The sequence below is a fragment of the Pristiophorus japonicus genome, chromosome 19 (assembly GCF_044704955.1).
Source record: "Pristiophorus japonicus isolate sPriJap1 chromosome 19, sPriJap1.hap1, whole genome shotgun sequence".
NCBI classification, from domain to species: Eukaryota; Metazoa; Chordata; class Chondrichthyes; family Pristiophoridae; genus Pristiophorus; species Pristiophorus japonicus.
Window position 1 is genome coordinate 41,026,118 of NC_091995.1, and position 14,481 is coordinate 41,040,598.

The following is a 14,481-nucleotide window of genomic DNA, read 5'->3' on the forward strand; positions in this document are numbered from 1 at the left end:
TATTACAAATTCAACCATACTGTGATCACTCATTCCGAGAGGATCTTTTACTAGGAGATCGTTTATTTTTCCTGTTTCATTACACAGGACCAGATCTAAGATAGCTTGCTCCCTTGTAGGTTCTGTTACATACTGTTCTAAGAGACAATCCCGTATGCATTCTATGAATTCCTCCTCCAGACTACCCTGGAGTTGACCAATCGATATGAAGGTTAAAATCCCCCATGACTACTGCCGTTCCTTTTTCACATGCCTCCATTATTCCCTTGATTATTGTCCGCCCCACCGTGAAGTTATTATTTGGGGGCCTATAAACTATGCCCACCAGTGACTTTTTCCCCTTACTTTCTCTAATCTCCACCCACAATGATTCAACATTTTGTTCATTAGAGCCAATATCGTCTCTCACAACTGCCCTGATATCATCCTTTATTAACAGAACTACCCCACCTCCTTTCCCTTCTTGTCTATCTTTCCGAATCGTCACATACCCCTGTATGTTTAATTCCCAGTCTTGGCCACCCTGCAACCATGTTTCTGTAATGGCCACCAAATCATACCCATTTGTAATGATTTGTGCCGTCAACTCATTTACTTTATTTCTAATGCAGCGTGCATTTAGGTAGAGTGTTTTCATCCTAGTTTTTAAACCATGATTTTTAGTTTTGACCCCTCCTACAGCCCCTTTATATTCAGTGGCCCTTTTTGTTTTTTGCCTTGGGTTTCTCTGCCCTCCACTTTTACTCATCTCCTTTCTGTCTTTTGCTTTTGTCTTCTTTTTGTTTCCCTCTGTCTCCCTGCATTGGTTCCCATCCCCCTGCCATATTAGTTTAACTCCTCCCCAAAAGCACTAGCAAACACTCCCCCTAGGACAATGGTTTTGGTCCTGCCCAGGTACAGACCGTCCGGTTTGTACTGGTCCCACCTCCCCCAGAACCTGTTCCAATGCCCCAGGAATTTGAATCCCTCCCTGCTGCACCACTGCTCAAGCCATGTATTCATCTGAGCTATCCTGTGATTCCTACTCTGACTAGCACGTGGCACTGGTAGCAATCCCGAGATTACTACTTTTGAGGTCCTACTTTTTAATTTAGCTCCTAGCTCCTTAAATTCGTTTCGTAGGACCTCATCCCTTTTTTTACCTATGTCGTTGGTACCAATGTGCACCACGACAACTGGCTGTTCTCCCTCCCTTTTTAGAATGTCCTGCACCCACTCCGAGACATCCTTGACCCTTGCACCAGGGAGGCAACATACCATCCTGGAGTCTCGGTTGCAGCCGCAGAAATGCCTATCTATTCCCACTACAATTGAATCCCCTATCACTATCGCTCTCCCACTCTTTTTCCTGCCCTCCTGTGCAACAGAGCCAGCCACGGTGCCATGAACTTGGCTGCTGCTGCCCTCCCCTGATGAGTCATTCCCCTCAACAGTACTCAAAGCAGTGTATCTGTTTTGCAGGGGGATGACCGCAGGGGACCCCTGCACTACCTTCCTTGCACTGCTCTTCCTGCTGGTCTTCCATTCCCTAGCTGGCTGTGGACCCTTCACCTGCGGTAAGATCAACTCGCTACACGTGCTACTCACGTCATTCTCAGCATCGTGGATGATCCAGAGTGAATCCACCCTCAGCTCCAATTCCGAACTGAAGGCGGATACACTTCCCGCACACGTAGTCGTCAGGGACACTGGAAGTGTATGAAGGGATCATATCACCAGTCGAGTTTAACGAGTGGGCTAGTCCCATTGTTCCTGTGTTGAAGAGTGATGGCACTGTCAGGATTTATAGAGACTACAAGGTTATGATTAAACCAATTTTCAAAACAGGATCAGTATCCGTTACCGAGGGCTGATGAACTGTTCGCCATGCTAGTTGGTGGAAAGTCGTTCACGAAACTGGATCTGACGTCGGCCTATATGACCCAGGAGCTTGTTGACACTTCGAAGAAACTCACCTGCGTCAACACCCATACAGGACTGTTTGTCTACAACAGGTGTCCTTTTGGGATTCGTTCAGCTGCAGCCACATTTCAGAGGAATATGGAGAGTTTACTGAAGTCCATTCCTAGAACTGTCGTGTTTCAAGATGACATTCTGGTCACAGGTCGCGACACTGCTGAACATCTGAACAATCTTGAAGAAGTCCTATAGAGTCTGGCCAAAGTAGGACTCAGACGGAAACACTCGAAGTGTGTATTCATGGCACCTGAAGTCGAATTCCTCGGGAGGAAGATTGCTGCTGATGGCATCAGGCCCACTTATTCGAAAACTGAGGCCATCAAAAATGCACCCAGGCCTCAGAATGTGACAGAGCTGTATTCGTTCCTTGGGCTACTCAACTACTTTTCTAATTTCTTACCCAGATTGAGCACTTTACTAGAGCCGCTGCATGTGTTACTAAGAAAAGGCGACAACCGGGTCACGGGTGCGACTGATGATAGAGCCTTTGAGAAAGCCAAGAATCTGCTTTGTTCAAACAAGTTGCTTGTTCATTATGATTCGCGTAAGCGTTCTGTGATGCTTTATCATATGGGGTTGGCTGCATACTCCAACAAGCAAATGAATTGGGCAAGCTACAACCTGTTGCGAATACTTCGAGAAGTCTGTCTAAAGCGGAAAGAGCTTACAGTATGGTAGAGAAAGAAGCTTTGGCCTGTGTGTATGGGGTTAAAAAAAATACACCAGTACCTGTTTGGTCTTTGTTTTAAACTAGAAACGGATCACAAGCCACTCATTTCATTGTTTGCGGAAAACAAAGGTATTAATACAATGCATCGTCCTGCATTCAAAGGTGGGCGCTGACATTGTCTGCCTATGATTACGTCATCCGTCATAGACCTGATACTGAAAATTGTGCCGATGCACTGAGTCGTCTGCCCTTACCCACAACTGAGATGGAGACACCTCAACCTGCAGATCTACTGTTAGTAATGGATGCTTTTGAGAGTGAAGGATCCCCTGTCACTGCTCAACAAGTTAGGATCTGGACCAGCCATGACCCTATCTTATTGGTTGTGAAACGGTGTGTACTCAGTGATCTGCCATACCTATGGAGATACGTGAGGAAACCAAACCTTACAACCATCGCAAGGATGAGCTGTCCATTCAGTCAGACTGTTTACTGTGAGGTAATCATGTAATCATACCTAAGAAAGGTAGAGAAAAATTTGTACGTGAACTTCATAGCACTCATCCTGGTATTGTCATGATGAAGTCCATTGCTAGGTCTCATGTATGGTGGCCTGGAATTGACTCTGATCTGGAATCATGCGTGCATCAGTGCAATACTTGCATGCAGCTAAGTAAAGTACCAGCGGAATCTCCGCTGAGTCTTTGTTCGTGGCCATCCAAACCATGGTCGAGGATCCACATTGATTTTGCAGGCCCGTTCCTAGGAAAGATGTTTTTTGTCATAGTAGTTGCATATTCTAAGTGGATAGAGTGTGTTATTATGTCATCCAGTACATCTACAGCTACCATTGAGAGTCTTCGTATCATGTTTGCTACTCATGGTTTGCCTGACATTGTTGTGAGCGACAACAGATCTTGCTTCACAAGTCTTGAGTTACCGGAGTTCATGAAACTCAATGGTATTAGACATGTGAGATCAGCTCCATTCAAGCCCGCTTCTAATGGTCAAGCAGAGCATGCCGTTCAAATGATCAAGCAAAGTATGAAACGTGTAACTCAGGGCTCACTGCAGAGACGGTTGTCATGTATACAGGTCAAGACCTCATACGCTTTCTGGAGTTCCTCCTGCTGAACTATTGATGAAGAGAAATCTCAAGACCAGGCTTTCTCTTGTTCATCCTGATTTGAATGATCGTGTTGAAAATGGACATCAAAGTCAGCAGTGGTGTCATGATCGTGTTGCCGTGTCACGTGACATCTCGGTCAACGATCCGGTTTATGTACTGAACTATATCAAGGTCCAAAGTGGATCGCCAACACTGTTACAGCCAAGGAGGGTAACAGAGTGTTTATTGTCATGCTCAAGAATGGGCAAACATGCAGGAAACACCTTGACCAGGTTAAACTGTAGCACACGGATGAACTGGAACCAAGTGAGGAAGATGCAGTCAGTGACCAACTAACCATTGTTCACTCATCAGAGGACTCTGCTGACATTACCGACTCTGAACCTTCAGTCTCTGATGTGGTCATGACATCAGATCGGCTACTCAGCCCTCAGTCTCAACGGACTCAGAACATTCGCCCAGAGCCAAAGTTGAACTGAGACGATCAACTCGTGAAAGGAAAGCCCCAGACAGTCTTAATTTGTAAAAAGACTGTTGTTAAGATTTTAAAAGGGGGATGTTGTTATGTATTAATGCCAGATACCAGAGGGCACCACGGTTGGAGGTCATTGGGCTGTACGCATGTGGCATGTGTTCTTGGTCACCTGTATATAAGCTGTGTGTCTTTGTCACGCTGGCATTCTTGGGCTGGAATAAAGATGGATCAGGTTATACCTGAGTGAGTTTACAGTAACTAGACTCTTGAGTCATTACAGACTGGTTGAGCTGAATGGCCTGTTTCTGTGCCGCATATCCTATGTAATGTAATCCTATGAGTAACATTCAAAGGAATGATCTTTGAAGGATTTTACTTACGATATAGTAATAGTAATCAATACTTCCATTGCCTGGCTCTGTGACAGCTCTGAGCTCTATGTTCAGGTCTTGGCCCGCCTTCAGGACAGTGTGTGGTGCGCTGATGTGGAGATAACTCTTGCTGGGAGACTGGTAGATCTGAGCTGTCACCGATCCTTCACGGAATTCTTTCCCAAATTTCCCATCTCCAGCCGTCACCTGAACAAACAACACCATTGCAAATATCAAACAGCAGAAACATGTGTTTCTCAGCTAACATGTCTCCAACGAAGACATGTCTTTCCTGAGTAGATAGATCATGGAACTCTTTATCTGGTTGGTCAAGGCAGTAGGGATTGGTGGCAAAGACGGATAAATCCCACCGCCGAGAACAGCCCCCAAGGGATGGCCCGAAATGAACAGGGTTCAGCTTTAACAATCGCAGCGGCCATTTAATCTGCTGCTGTTTCATAGCAGTTGTCCTGGGGTGTCGGAGAATAAAGAGGGTAAAATTGGACTTGGGTGGGGGCTGTGAAACAGGCTGACTCACACTGCATGTCCGTTACATGCCACACCCCATATTCAGCTCCGTCAAATCAGAAGAATTGAATATCGGACATGTGGTATAACAGAGGGCAGAAGCGATTCTGCCTGTATTGTGCCCCACCCAAATCCAACTTCACCCATAAGTCTGCATCAGTATTTTTTAAGATGGTGTTGATATTACATTGTAATTCTATCTTCCTGCACACTGATTAACTTATCTGTATTTGTGTAACTATCTACTTATCCAATCTATCTAGCTACTTGTGGATCTAATTTTACATTTTCATTTCCATGTTTGTAACAAATATGACCCCGATTAATATTTTGCACAGTTATGCTCTTTAGAGCACAATAGCATACTACACAATCAGTTGAGAGATGGGTTGTTTCCATATAACACCTGTGGCTACATAAATTATCATTGTATTATTGTCCTTAATACTACTCCTTGTGCTTTTGTTTTCCACACAGACTAGTACATATTTCGGTCTCCCCTCCTGACTCCCCAAAGTCTTTCCACCATCTACAAGGCACGAGTCAGGAGTGTGATGGAATACTCTCCACTTGCCTGGATGAGTGCAGCTCCAACAACACTCAAGAAGCTCGACACCATCCAGGACAAAGCAGCCCACTTGATCGGCACCCCATCCACCGTGGCTGAAGTGTGTACTATCGACAAGGTGCACGGCAGCACCTCCCAAACCCATGACCTCTACCACCTAGAGTGACAAAGGCAGCAGGCGCATGGGAACACCACCACCTGCAAGTACCCCTCCAAGTTAGACACCATCCCGACTTGGATATGGACTATTCCTTCATTGGCGCTGGATAAAAATCCTGGAAATCCCTACCTACCAGCACTGTGGGAATACCTTCACCACAGGGGCTGCAGCAATTGAAGAAGGCAGCTCGCCACCACCTTGTCAAGGGCAGATAGGGGCTGGGCTAGAATTCGCAACACCGAGAGCTCTGACTGGGCCCCCTTGATGAGAAGTCCTGATTGCAGATTGGTCCCCTTGGAGGATATGACACACCCAGCAGTTTCTCTTTGCAAAGTGTAATTTGAGCCATTCTGACTGCCGCGGCCAGACAGGACAGGGCTCACTCCCACAGGTTAAGACCTTCTTCAACCCTGCAAAGAAATTCCTTCCTCATCGCCTAAGTTCCTGACCTTCTACCCCTGCCCAAGTACCTGACCTTCGCCCCCTGCCCAAGTTCCTGACCCTCTCCCCCTGCCCAAGTTCCTGACCTTCCCCCCCTGCCCAAGTTCCTGCCCCACGGATTCATGACCTTCTGCCCCGAACAATTCCCTAACCCCACCCCATCCTCCGCCCATTATCCGCGGTGCCTGGTATCTAATACTGCTACGGTCGATGAGATTAAATATCAGGCCCATCCAATATCGCGCATTTTGTGGTGCCACCCGAGAGGAATTTCTGGGCCCAGGTCCCAGGTCCCAGCGGGGCCTCGCACGTCGTGGACGGTGGATCGGAATATCGGGGAGTTTTGTCCGCGCTTCTCCTTCCACAGACGTTAGTGAACGGAGTGTCGGGGAAATGCGACGGCGATATTCAGAGACACCGTCGGCTGCCTGCGAAGCCCCCCGCTAATAAATCCAATCGGGAATTCAGGAGAAACGTCTTTACCCAATGAGTGGTGAGAATGTGGAACTCACTAATACAGGGAGTGGGTGAGACGAACAGTATTGATGTATTTAAGGGCATTCGAAATAGAAGGATATATTGATGGGGTAAACACACATGGTCGTTATAAATAGAAGGATATATTGATAGGGTGAGATAAAGAGGAGTGGGAGGGGGCTCGAGTGGAGCATAAACTCCAGACAGACCTGTTACATCGAATAGCCTGTTTCTGTGCTGGAAATACTATGTCATTCTATGTAACACTCTGTAACTCTATGGGCTAGATTTTCCCAAAAATCTGCCACCGTAGGATTGCTGCCCAAAATACCACTGAGGCTTTAAAATTACCACGGGCAAAAAATTCCACAAAGAAAGGAAAAAATTCCGCCCAGTGGGAAAAATGGACCCTACACCCGATTCTCAGCGATCCTGGGTCGATTGGGCGGAACGTAATCTAATTTGGTGGTATTTACTAAAATTTAGACCGAGGCTGCGGGTTGGGCCTAGGGAGGGGGCGAAACACTAAAAATAAGTTTTTCAAAATACAAAAAATAAATACATTCTCAGGACCCTTTTACGCATAATCGCTGAAACAGAAAGTAAAAGAAAACTTCAACTTCCCTTTTTTGCAAGGGTTTTTAACCGACCACCCATCTACGGCTCGTTTCACCTGGGCGTTTTTTATTTTTTGCTTACCGACTGGTCACCGCTGGGACAAAACTCGGACGGTGGTGGTTTTTGGCCGGTGTTCAGCGGCGGTCCGCTCCCCAGCGGGATTTCGAAACTGCCAGGGGAACAGTTTTCCGAAATTTCCGCCGGGTGGTCTTCCGCCCAAACCGACCAATAGCGCCGAGAAACTGGGCGGAGATGGCATGCAAGATCCAGCCCTGTGTAACTGGATATAACTCTCTGTAACTCTATGTAATTCGGTGCAGCTCTATGCAATGCTGCTCGACCTGTAAACTTCCAATCGTTAGGCCTGATGGTAAAAGCAACATGTATTTATATAGCGCCTTTAACGTAGTGAAACGTTCCAAGGCGCTTCACAGGAGTGTTATGAGATTTAAAAAATTGACATCGAGCCGCATAAGTAGAAATTAGGGCAGATGACCAGAAGCTTGATCAAAGAGGTAGGGTTCAAGGAGCATTTTGAAAGAGAAAAAAGAGGTAGAGAGGCGGAGAGGTTTAGGCAGGGAGTTCCAGAGCTTGGGGCCCAGGCAACTGAAGGCACGGCCACCAATGATTGCGTGATTATAATCAGGACAGAATTAAACTTAAAAAGCAGGGTTAAACTTCCCCATACCAGAAAAATAGCTCATTCTAGTCATGTTATTATTGTCCACATCCAGTGGTTTTACCTTCATGTTAAGAACGCTTGCATTGGCTGGGGCCTCCCTTTCAAAGACAACGAGGCCTTGTCGATTTGTCTTTAGAGTCTGTCCTTCTTCGATGTTGACGGGCACACTGATGGCCGGCGTCCCATCGGGATAGGTTACTGTCGCCTGTCAACACAATTTTCCAAAAGCATTCATGAAAACATCCAACAAGGAAGGCTGATCCATCACTTTAGCATAGATCCTTGACCTGTCTAATTCCTGCAATGGGGGGATTGTCCTAGGAGGAGAGATTGAGTAGACTAGCCCTATATTCTCTAGAGTTAAAAAGAACGACAGGTGATCTCATTGAAACATTCTTACAGGGCTTGATAGGGTGGATGCAGGGAGGATGTTTCCCCTGGCTGGGGAGTCTAGAACCAGGGGTCACAGTCTCAGAATAAGGGGTCGGCTATTTAGGACTGAGATGGGGAGAAACTTCTTCACTCAGAGGGTTGCGAATCTTTGGAATTCTCTACCCCAGAGGTCTGTAGAGACTCAGTCGTTGAGTAAATTAAAGGCAGAGATCGATAGATTATTGAATATTAAGGGAATCAAGGGATATGGGGACAGTGCAGGAGTTGAGGTAGAAGATCAGCCATGATCTCATTGAATAGAGGAGCAGGCTCGAGGAGCCAAGTGGCCTACCCCTTTTCCTAATTCTTAAGTTCTGTCTCGTTCAATTGGGGCTGTTTGAGTGGGTTTTATCACCTAGTGCTCCCCCCATTATCGATCTTAATGCTATTACTTTATACTAAAGGCGATTTAAGTTTGATTCATCAAATGTTTACTATGCAGGGAAGGCTGCCTCTGAAGTATAAAAGATGATTCTTGATGTCACGATATGCAATGTTCTTTTTTTTCTCATTTCCAATTGCACAGAAGAAATTATGTCAGGAAAGTCGGCAACGGGAGCACCTTGATATTATGTTGAGGAAAGCGAAGACTTTTTCTATTGTTCTGTAGCAAAGGTGCTTCGGGCCCTCCTGCGAGGTAAGGCACGACGGAGTAGAAATTCGACTGGGGGCGGGAGGCAGCGCAATACGGGGGGTATCACATCAACCGCACACTCTACAGCCCACCCAATGTTCAGCTGCATTGACTTCCATGCTTCTGATTATGGGACGGGAGAGACGCCCAAAGGATATTGTCTGCTTAGTGTCACCAACCCCCTCGCCGAATATCTACCCATTGCAGTCACCTGCGTTAAGCGAGTGTGTCACTGCTAACCCGCTTTGCCCTGGGATTGTGAGTTGTGAGGAGGATACAAAGATGCTGCAAGGCGATTTAGATAGGTTGAGTGAGTGGGCAAACACATGGCAGATGCAGTATAATGTGGATAAATGTGAAGTTATCCACTTTGGGAGGAAAAACATAAGGACAAAGTATTATTTAAATGGTGATGACTTGGGAAGTGTCGATGTACAGAGGGACCTGGGTGTCCTTGTACACCAGTCATTGAAAGCAAACATACAGGTGCAGCAAGCAGTTAGGAAGGCAAATGGTATGTTGGCCTTCATTGCAAGAGGATTTGAGTACAGGAGCAAGGATGTCTTACTACAGTTATACAGGGCCTTGGTAAGACCGCACCTGGAGTATTGTGTGCAGTTTTGCTCTCCTTACCGAAGAAAGGATATACTTACCATAGAGGGAATGCAGCGAAGGTTCACCAGGCTGATTCCTGGGATGGCAGGACTGTCATATGAGGAGAGATTGGGTCGACTAGGCCTGTATTCACTCGAGTTTAGAAGAATGAGAGGGGATCTCATTGAAACATATAAAATTCTGACTGGGTTGGATAGACTGGATGCGGGGAGGATGTTTCCGCTGGCTGGGAAGTCTAGAACAAGGGGTCACAGTCTCAAGATACGGGGTAGGAAATTTAGGACTGAGAGGAGGAGGGTGGTGAACCTGTGGAATTCTCTACCTCAGAAGGCTGCGAAGGCCAAGTCACTGAATATATTTAAGAGGGAGATAGATAGATTTCTAGACACAAGGCATCAAGGGGTCTGGGGAGAAAGTGGGAATATGGTGTTGAGATAGAGGATCAGCCATGATCATATTGAATGGCGGTGCAGACTCGAAGGGCCGAATGGCCTACTACTGCTCCTACTTTCTATGGTTCTATGTCTTTTCTGTCTGGTTTTAATAAATCCACTATTAACCGGGAGTTAAATAATTAATCCATTATGTTCAGTACCTGGACTGCCACAAGTAAAGGCCAGGAAATGACCTTTTGTTTTGAAGAGCAGGAAGCAGTCACATTGGAAGGTGCACTCTGGGTACAGTATCATCGTGGTTATGTTACTGGACTGGTAATCCAGAGACGTGAGACCAAATCCCACCAAAGCAGCTGGGGGAATTTAAATTCAGTTCATTTAATTAAATAAATCTGGAATTAAAATGCTGGTATCAGTAATGGTGACCATGAAACTACCGGATTGTCGGAAAAACCCAACTGCTTCACTCATGTCGTTTAGGGAAGGAAATCTGCCGTCCTTACCCAGTCTGCTCTATGTGTGACTCCAGACCCACAGCAATGTGGTTGATTCCTAACTGCCCTCTGAAAAGGCCCGGCGAGACACTCAGTTGTACCAAACCGCTGCGATAAAGTCAGCCGTGTGGGAGTACCTTCACCACACGGACTGCAGCGGTTCACGAAGGCGGCTCACCACCACCTCCTCAAGGGGCAATTAGGGATGGGCAATAAATGCCGGCCTTGCTAGCAACGCCCAAATCCCGTAAACGAATAGTTTTTTTAAACATCACTGAAAAACCATAAGATGCACACATATCTATTGACAGTCAAGTCAAAGCAATGAGGGTGCACAATAGCTGAGATCTAGTTGGGAGTAAGGGTATCTGATACTGAAATACAAACTCTTCCAATGTAGGGTCTGTTGTAACATTCCTGCTATGATCGACCCTGAATGGGTTATCCCCGCACAGGCCGGAAGCACCCCTCTGTACTATGGTATAGCCCCAAAAACTTTTCCAACCAACAGGGCAATAGCAAAATCCATAATTGTGAATGTTTTAGATCAATTAACTGGCGGGTGGGAAATCCCCCGGGATCGGTGGAACGTCGGTTTTACAATCCCGTCCGATATTGACTTCAGTGCAGAATAAAATCGGGGCGGGGTGTACAACCAGTGGTGCAGCCCCGATCCTGCCAGTTTCCCGATGGGCGGGTTGGGTTTAAATTGCCCCCATTAACCCGTTACATACCACGACAGAGAAGGGAGACTTTGGTGTGAAGTGGCGGGTTGTTTTCGATAAATCGATCACATACGGCGAGGAAACAAATTTGATGCTGCTGAGTTCAAGCTCCTCCATTTCACCACCTGCATAAAGATAGAGACACATTCAATCCCATCCATTTGCTGGTTTTGCGTCTTCTTTCACAGCACCTGCCAAAACCGCGACCTCTCGCACCTACCGCTAAGGTCTGTCTAGTTCGCCTTCTACCGTTGCAAAATGCAACGATAATGGATTTGCTGGCCGATCATAGCAATCGATCGCAATCAATTAGTCTGCAACAGACCCAGAGATGAGGTGAGGAAACCCCATTGGTGGAGAGCTTTAGGAACCATATGTCCAAAGAGCCATCTGGTTTGGGACAGCTCCTCCCAAACTCGTGACCTCTACCACCTAGAAGGACAAGGGCAGCAGGCACATGGGAACACCGCTCCCTCCACGTTCCCCTCCAAGTCACACGCCATCCTGACTTGGAAATATATCGGCCGTTCCTTCATCGTCGCTGGGTCACAATCCTGGAACTCCCTCCCTAACAGCACTGTGGGAGCACCTTCACCACACGGACTGCAGCTGTTCAAGAAGGTGGCTCACCACCACCTTCTCAAGGGCAATTAGGGATGGCCAATAAATGCTGGCCTTGCCAGCGACGCCCGCATCCCGTGAATGAATCAATATATATATATACATTGCACAAACCTATCATTACATCAAAACACAGGAGAGAGTTGAATTTTCCCCACACTATAGGCACAAAGCTGTACTGGACAGGAGAAAATGATCTTGCAGTAGCCCTGATATCCTGTCCAGGAAGACCTTTAATTAGGGACATAACCATAGACCTGGCATTATTGGATCAGGGAGAATTCACGGGGGCAATTTTGACTTTGTATGATGGCGTAAAATAAAAAAGAAAGATTTGCATATAGCAACTTTCACAACCTCAGGACATCCCAAAGCATTTTTACAGCCAATAAAGAACCTTTGAAGTGCAATCATTGTTATAATGTAATGCAGCCAGTTTGTGCACAGCAAGATCCCACAAACAGCAATGTGATAATGGCCAGACCATCTGTTTTAGTGATGTTGATTGAGGGATAAATATTGGCCCCAGGACATGGGAGAGAACGCCTCTGCTCTACTTCAAAATAGTGCCATGGGATCTTTTACCTCCACCTGAGAGGGCAGGCAGGGCCTCGGTTTAACGTCTCATCCGAAAGATGTAATCTCTGACACTGCAGCACTCCCTCGGTACTGCACTGGAGTGTCAGCCTGAATTATGTGCTCAAGGTCCTGGAGTGGGACTTGAACCCACAACCTTCTGGCTCAGAGATGAGAACGCTGCTCACTGAGCCATGGCTGGCACACGTGTGGCAGCGAATCGCCACCCCGTTCTACATCCCTCCCGATATTTATTTCCATTGCTTTCAACATGCAGTTCAGCCAAACTCCCGCAGTAACTGACGTGAAGTCTGGGGAAAATCCAGCCGAATGTCCGGGCCTGTTTAGCTAAAGCTATTTTCACTATGAGCAGCACTGTAATAGCAATTGATACCAGGTCGCATAAATCCAGCTTACTTACTGACTAACTCTACAGTCGTCACTGCCATATAGAGGTGCAGTCCCACTAGCTCATGTGTGGACAATAGGTTGGATTTTTCCAATAGAGTTTGAGTGCTTAGCGATGAATTGACTTCTCCATTCACAATCTGAAAATGAGGATAAAGATATCCTTTAATTATGAAGAGTTGATGTGAGAATATTGCATTAAATTATTGCTGCACTTTTTACAACAACAACATGTATTTATATAGCGCCTTTAACATAGTGAAACGTCCCAAGGCGCTTCACAGGAGCATTAGGAGATTTTAAAAATTTGACACAGAGCTGCATAAGGAGAAATTAGGGCAGGTGACCAAAAGCTTGGTCAAAGAGGTAGGTTTTAAGGAACGACTTGAAGGAGGAAAGAGAGGTGGAGAGGTTTAGATAGGGAGTTCCAGAGCTTGGGGCCCAGGCAACAGAAGTCACGGCCACCAATGGTTGAGTGATTATAGTCAGGGATGCTCAGGAGGGTAGAATTAGAGGAGCGCAGACATCCCGGTGGGTTGTGGAGCTGGAGGAGTTTACAGATGTGGGAGGGGCGAGGCCATGGAGGGATTTGAAAACAAGGATGAGAATTTTGAAATCGGGGCGTTGCTTTATGTAGGTCAGCATCTTCATAGGCAGTCCCTCGGAATCAAGGAAGGCTTGCTTGCACTCTAAAAATGAGTTCGTAAGTGGCTGAACAGTCCAATACGAGAACCACAGACTCTGTCACAGGTGGGACAGACAGTGGTTGAAGGAAAGGGTGGGTGGGACTGGTTTGCTGCACGCTCCTTCCGCTGCCTGCGCTTGGTTTCTGCATGCTCTCGGTGAGGAGACTCGAGGTGCTCAGCGCCCTCCCGGATGCACTTCCTCCACTTAGGGCGGTCTTGGGCCAGGGACTCCCAGGTGTCGGTGGGGATGTTGCACTTTATCAACGAGCACAGGGGTGATGGGTGAACGGGACTTGGCGCGCGTTAGGACACGGGCAGTCGGGTTTTGGATCACCTCTAGTTTACGTAGGGTAGAATGTGAGAGGCCAGCCAGGGAATAGTCAAGTCTAGAGGTTTGCATAGAAACATAGAAAATAGATGCAGGAGTAGGCCATTCGGCCCTTCGAGCCTGCACCGCCATTCAATGAGTTCATGGCTGAACATGCAACTTCAGTACCCCATTCCTGCTTTCTCGCCATACCCCTTGATCTCCCGAGTAGTAAGCAATACATCGAACTCCTTTTTGAATATATTTAGTGAACTGTCACTAAATATTATCACTAAAAGCTAATGGGCAGGTACGAAACACTAATTAAAAAGACCAATGGAATGTTGGCCTTTATCTCAAGGGAGCTGGATTATAAAGGGGTGGAAGTTATGTTTCAGCGATACAAAGCTCTGGTTAGACCCCATCAGAGCACTGCGTTCAGTTCTGGGCACCTCAGGGAGGATATACTGGCCTTGGAGGGGGTGCAGTGCAGATTCACCAGAATGAGAC

The 14,481-nt window shown here is 46.7% G+C and overlaps 1 protein-coding gene across 1 annotated transcript in view; it reads right to left on the minus strand.

Moving 5' to 3' along the window:
- LOC139230187 (complement C4-A-like) overlaps positions 1-14,481 on the minus strand; it is a 186,096-nt gene that overhangs the window by 116,771 nt on the left and 54,844 nt on the right. The window contains exons 9-12 of the mRNA XM_070862027.1: positions 12,992-13,118; positions 11,383-11,498; positions 8,140-8,283; positions 4,614-4,811 (exon numbers count right to left, since the gene is read on the minus strand). Of these exons, the coding sequence (XP_070718128.1) occupies positions 4,614-4,811; positions 8,140-8,283; positions 11,383-11,498; positions 12,992-13,118 (585 nt within the window). The remainder of the gene's footprint in view (positions 1-4,613; positions 4,812-8,139; positions 8,284-11,382; positions 11,499-12,991; positions 13,119-14,481) is intronic.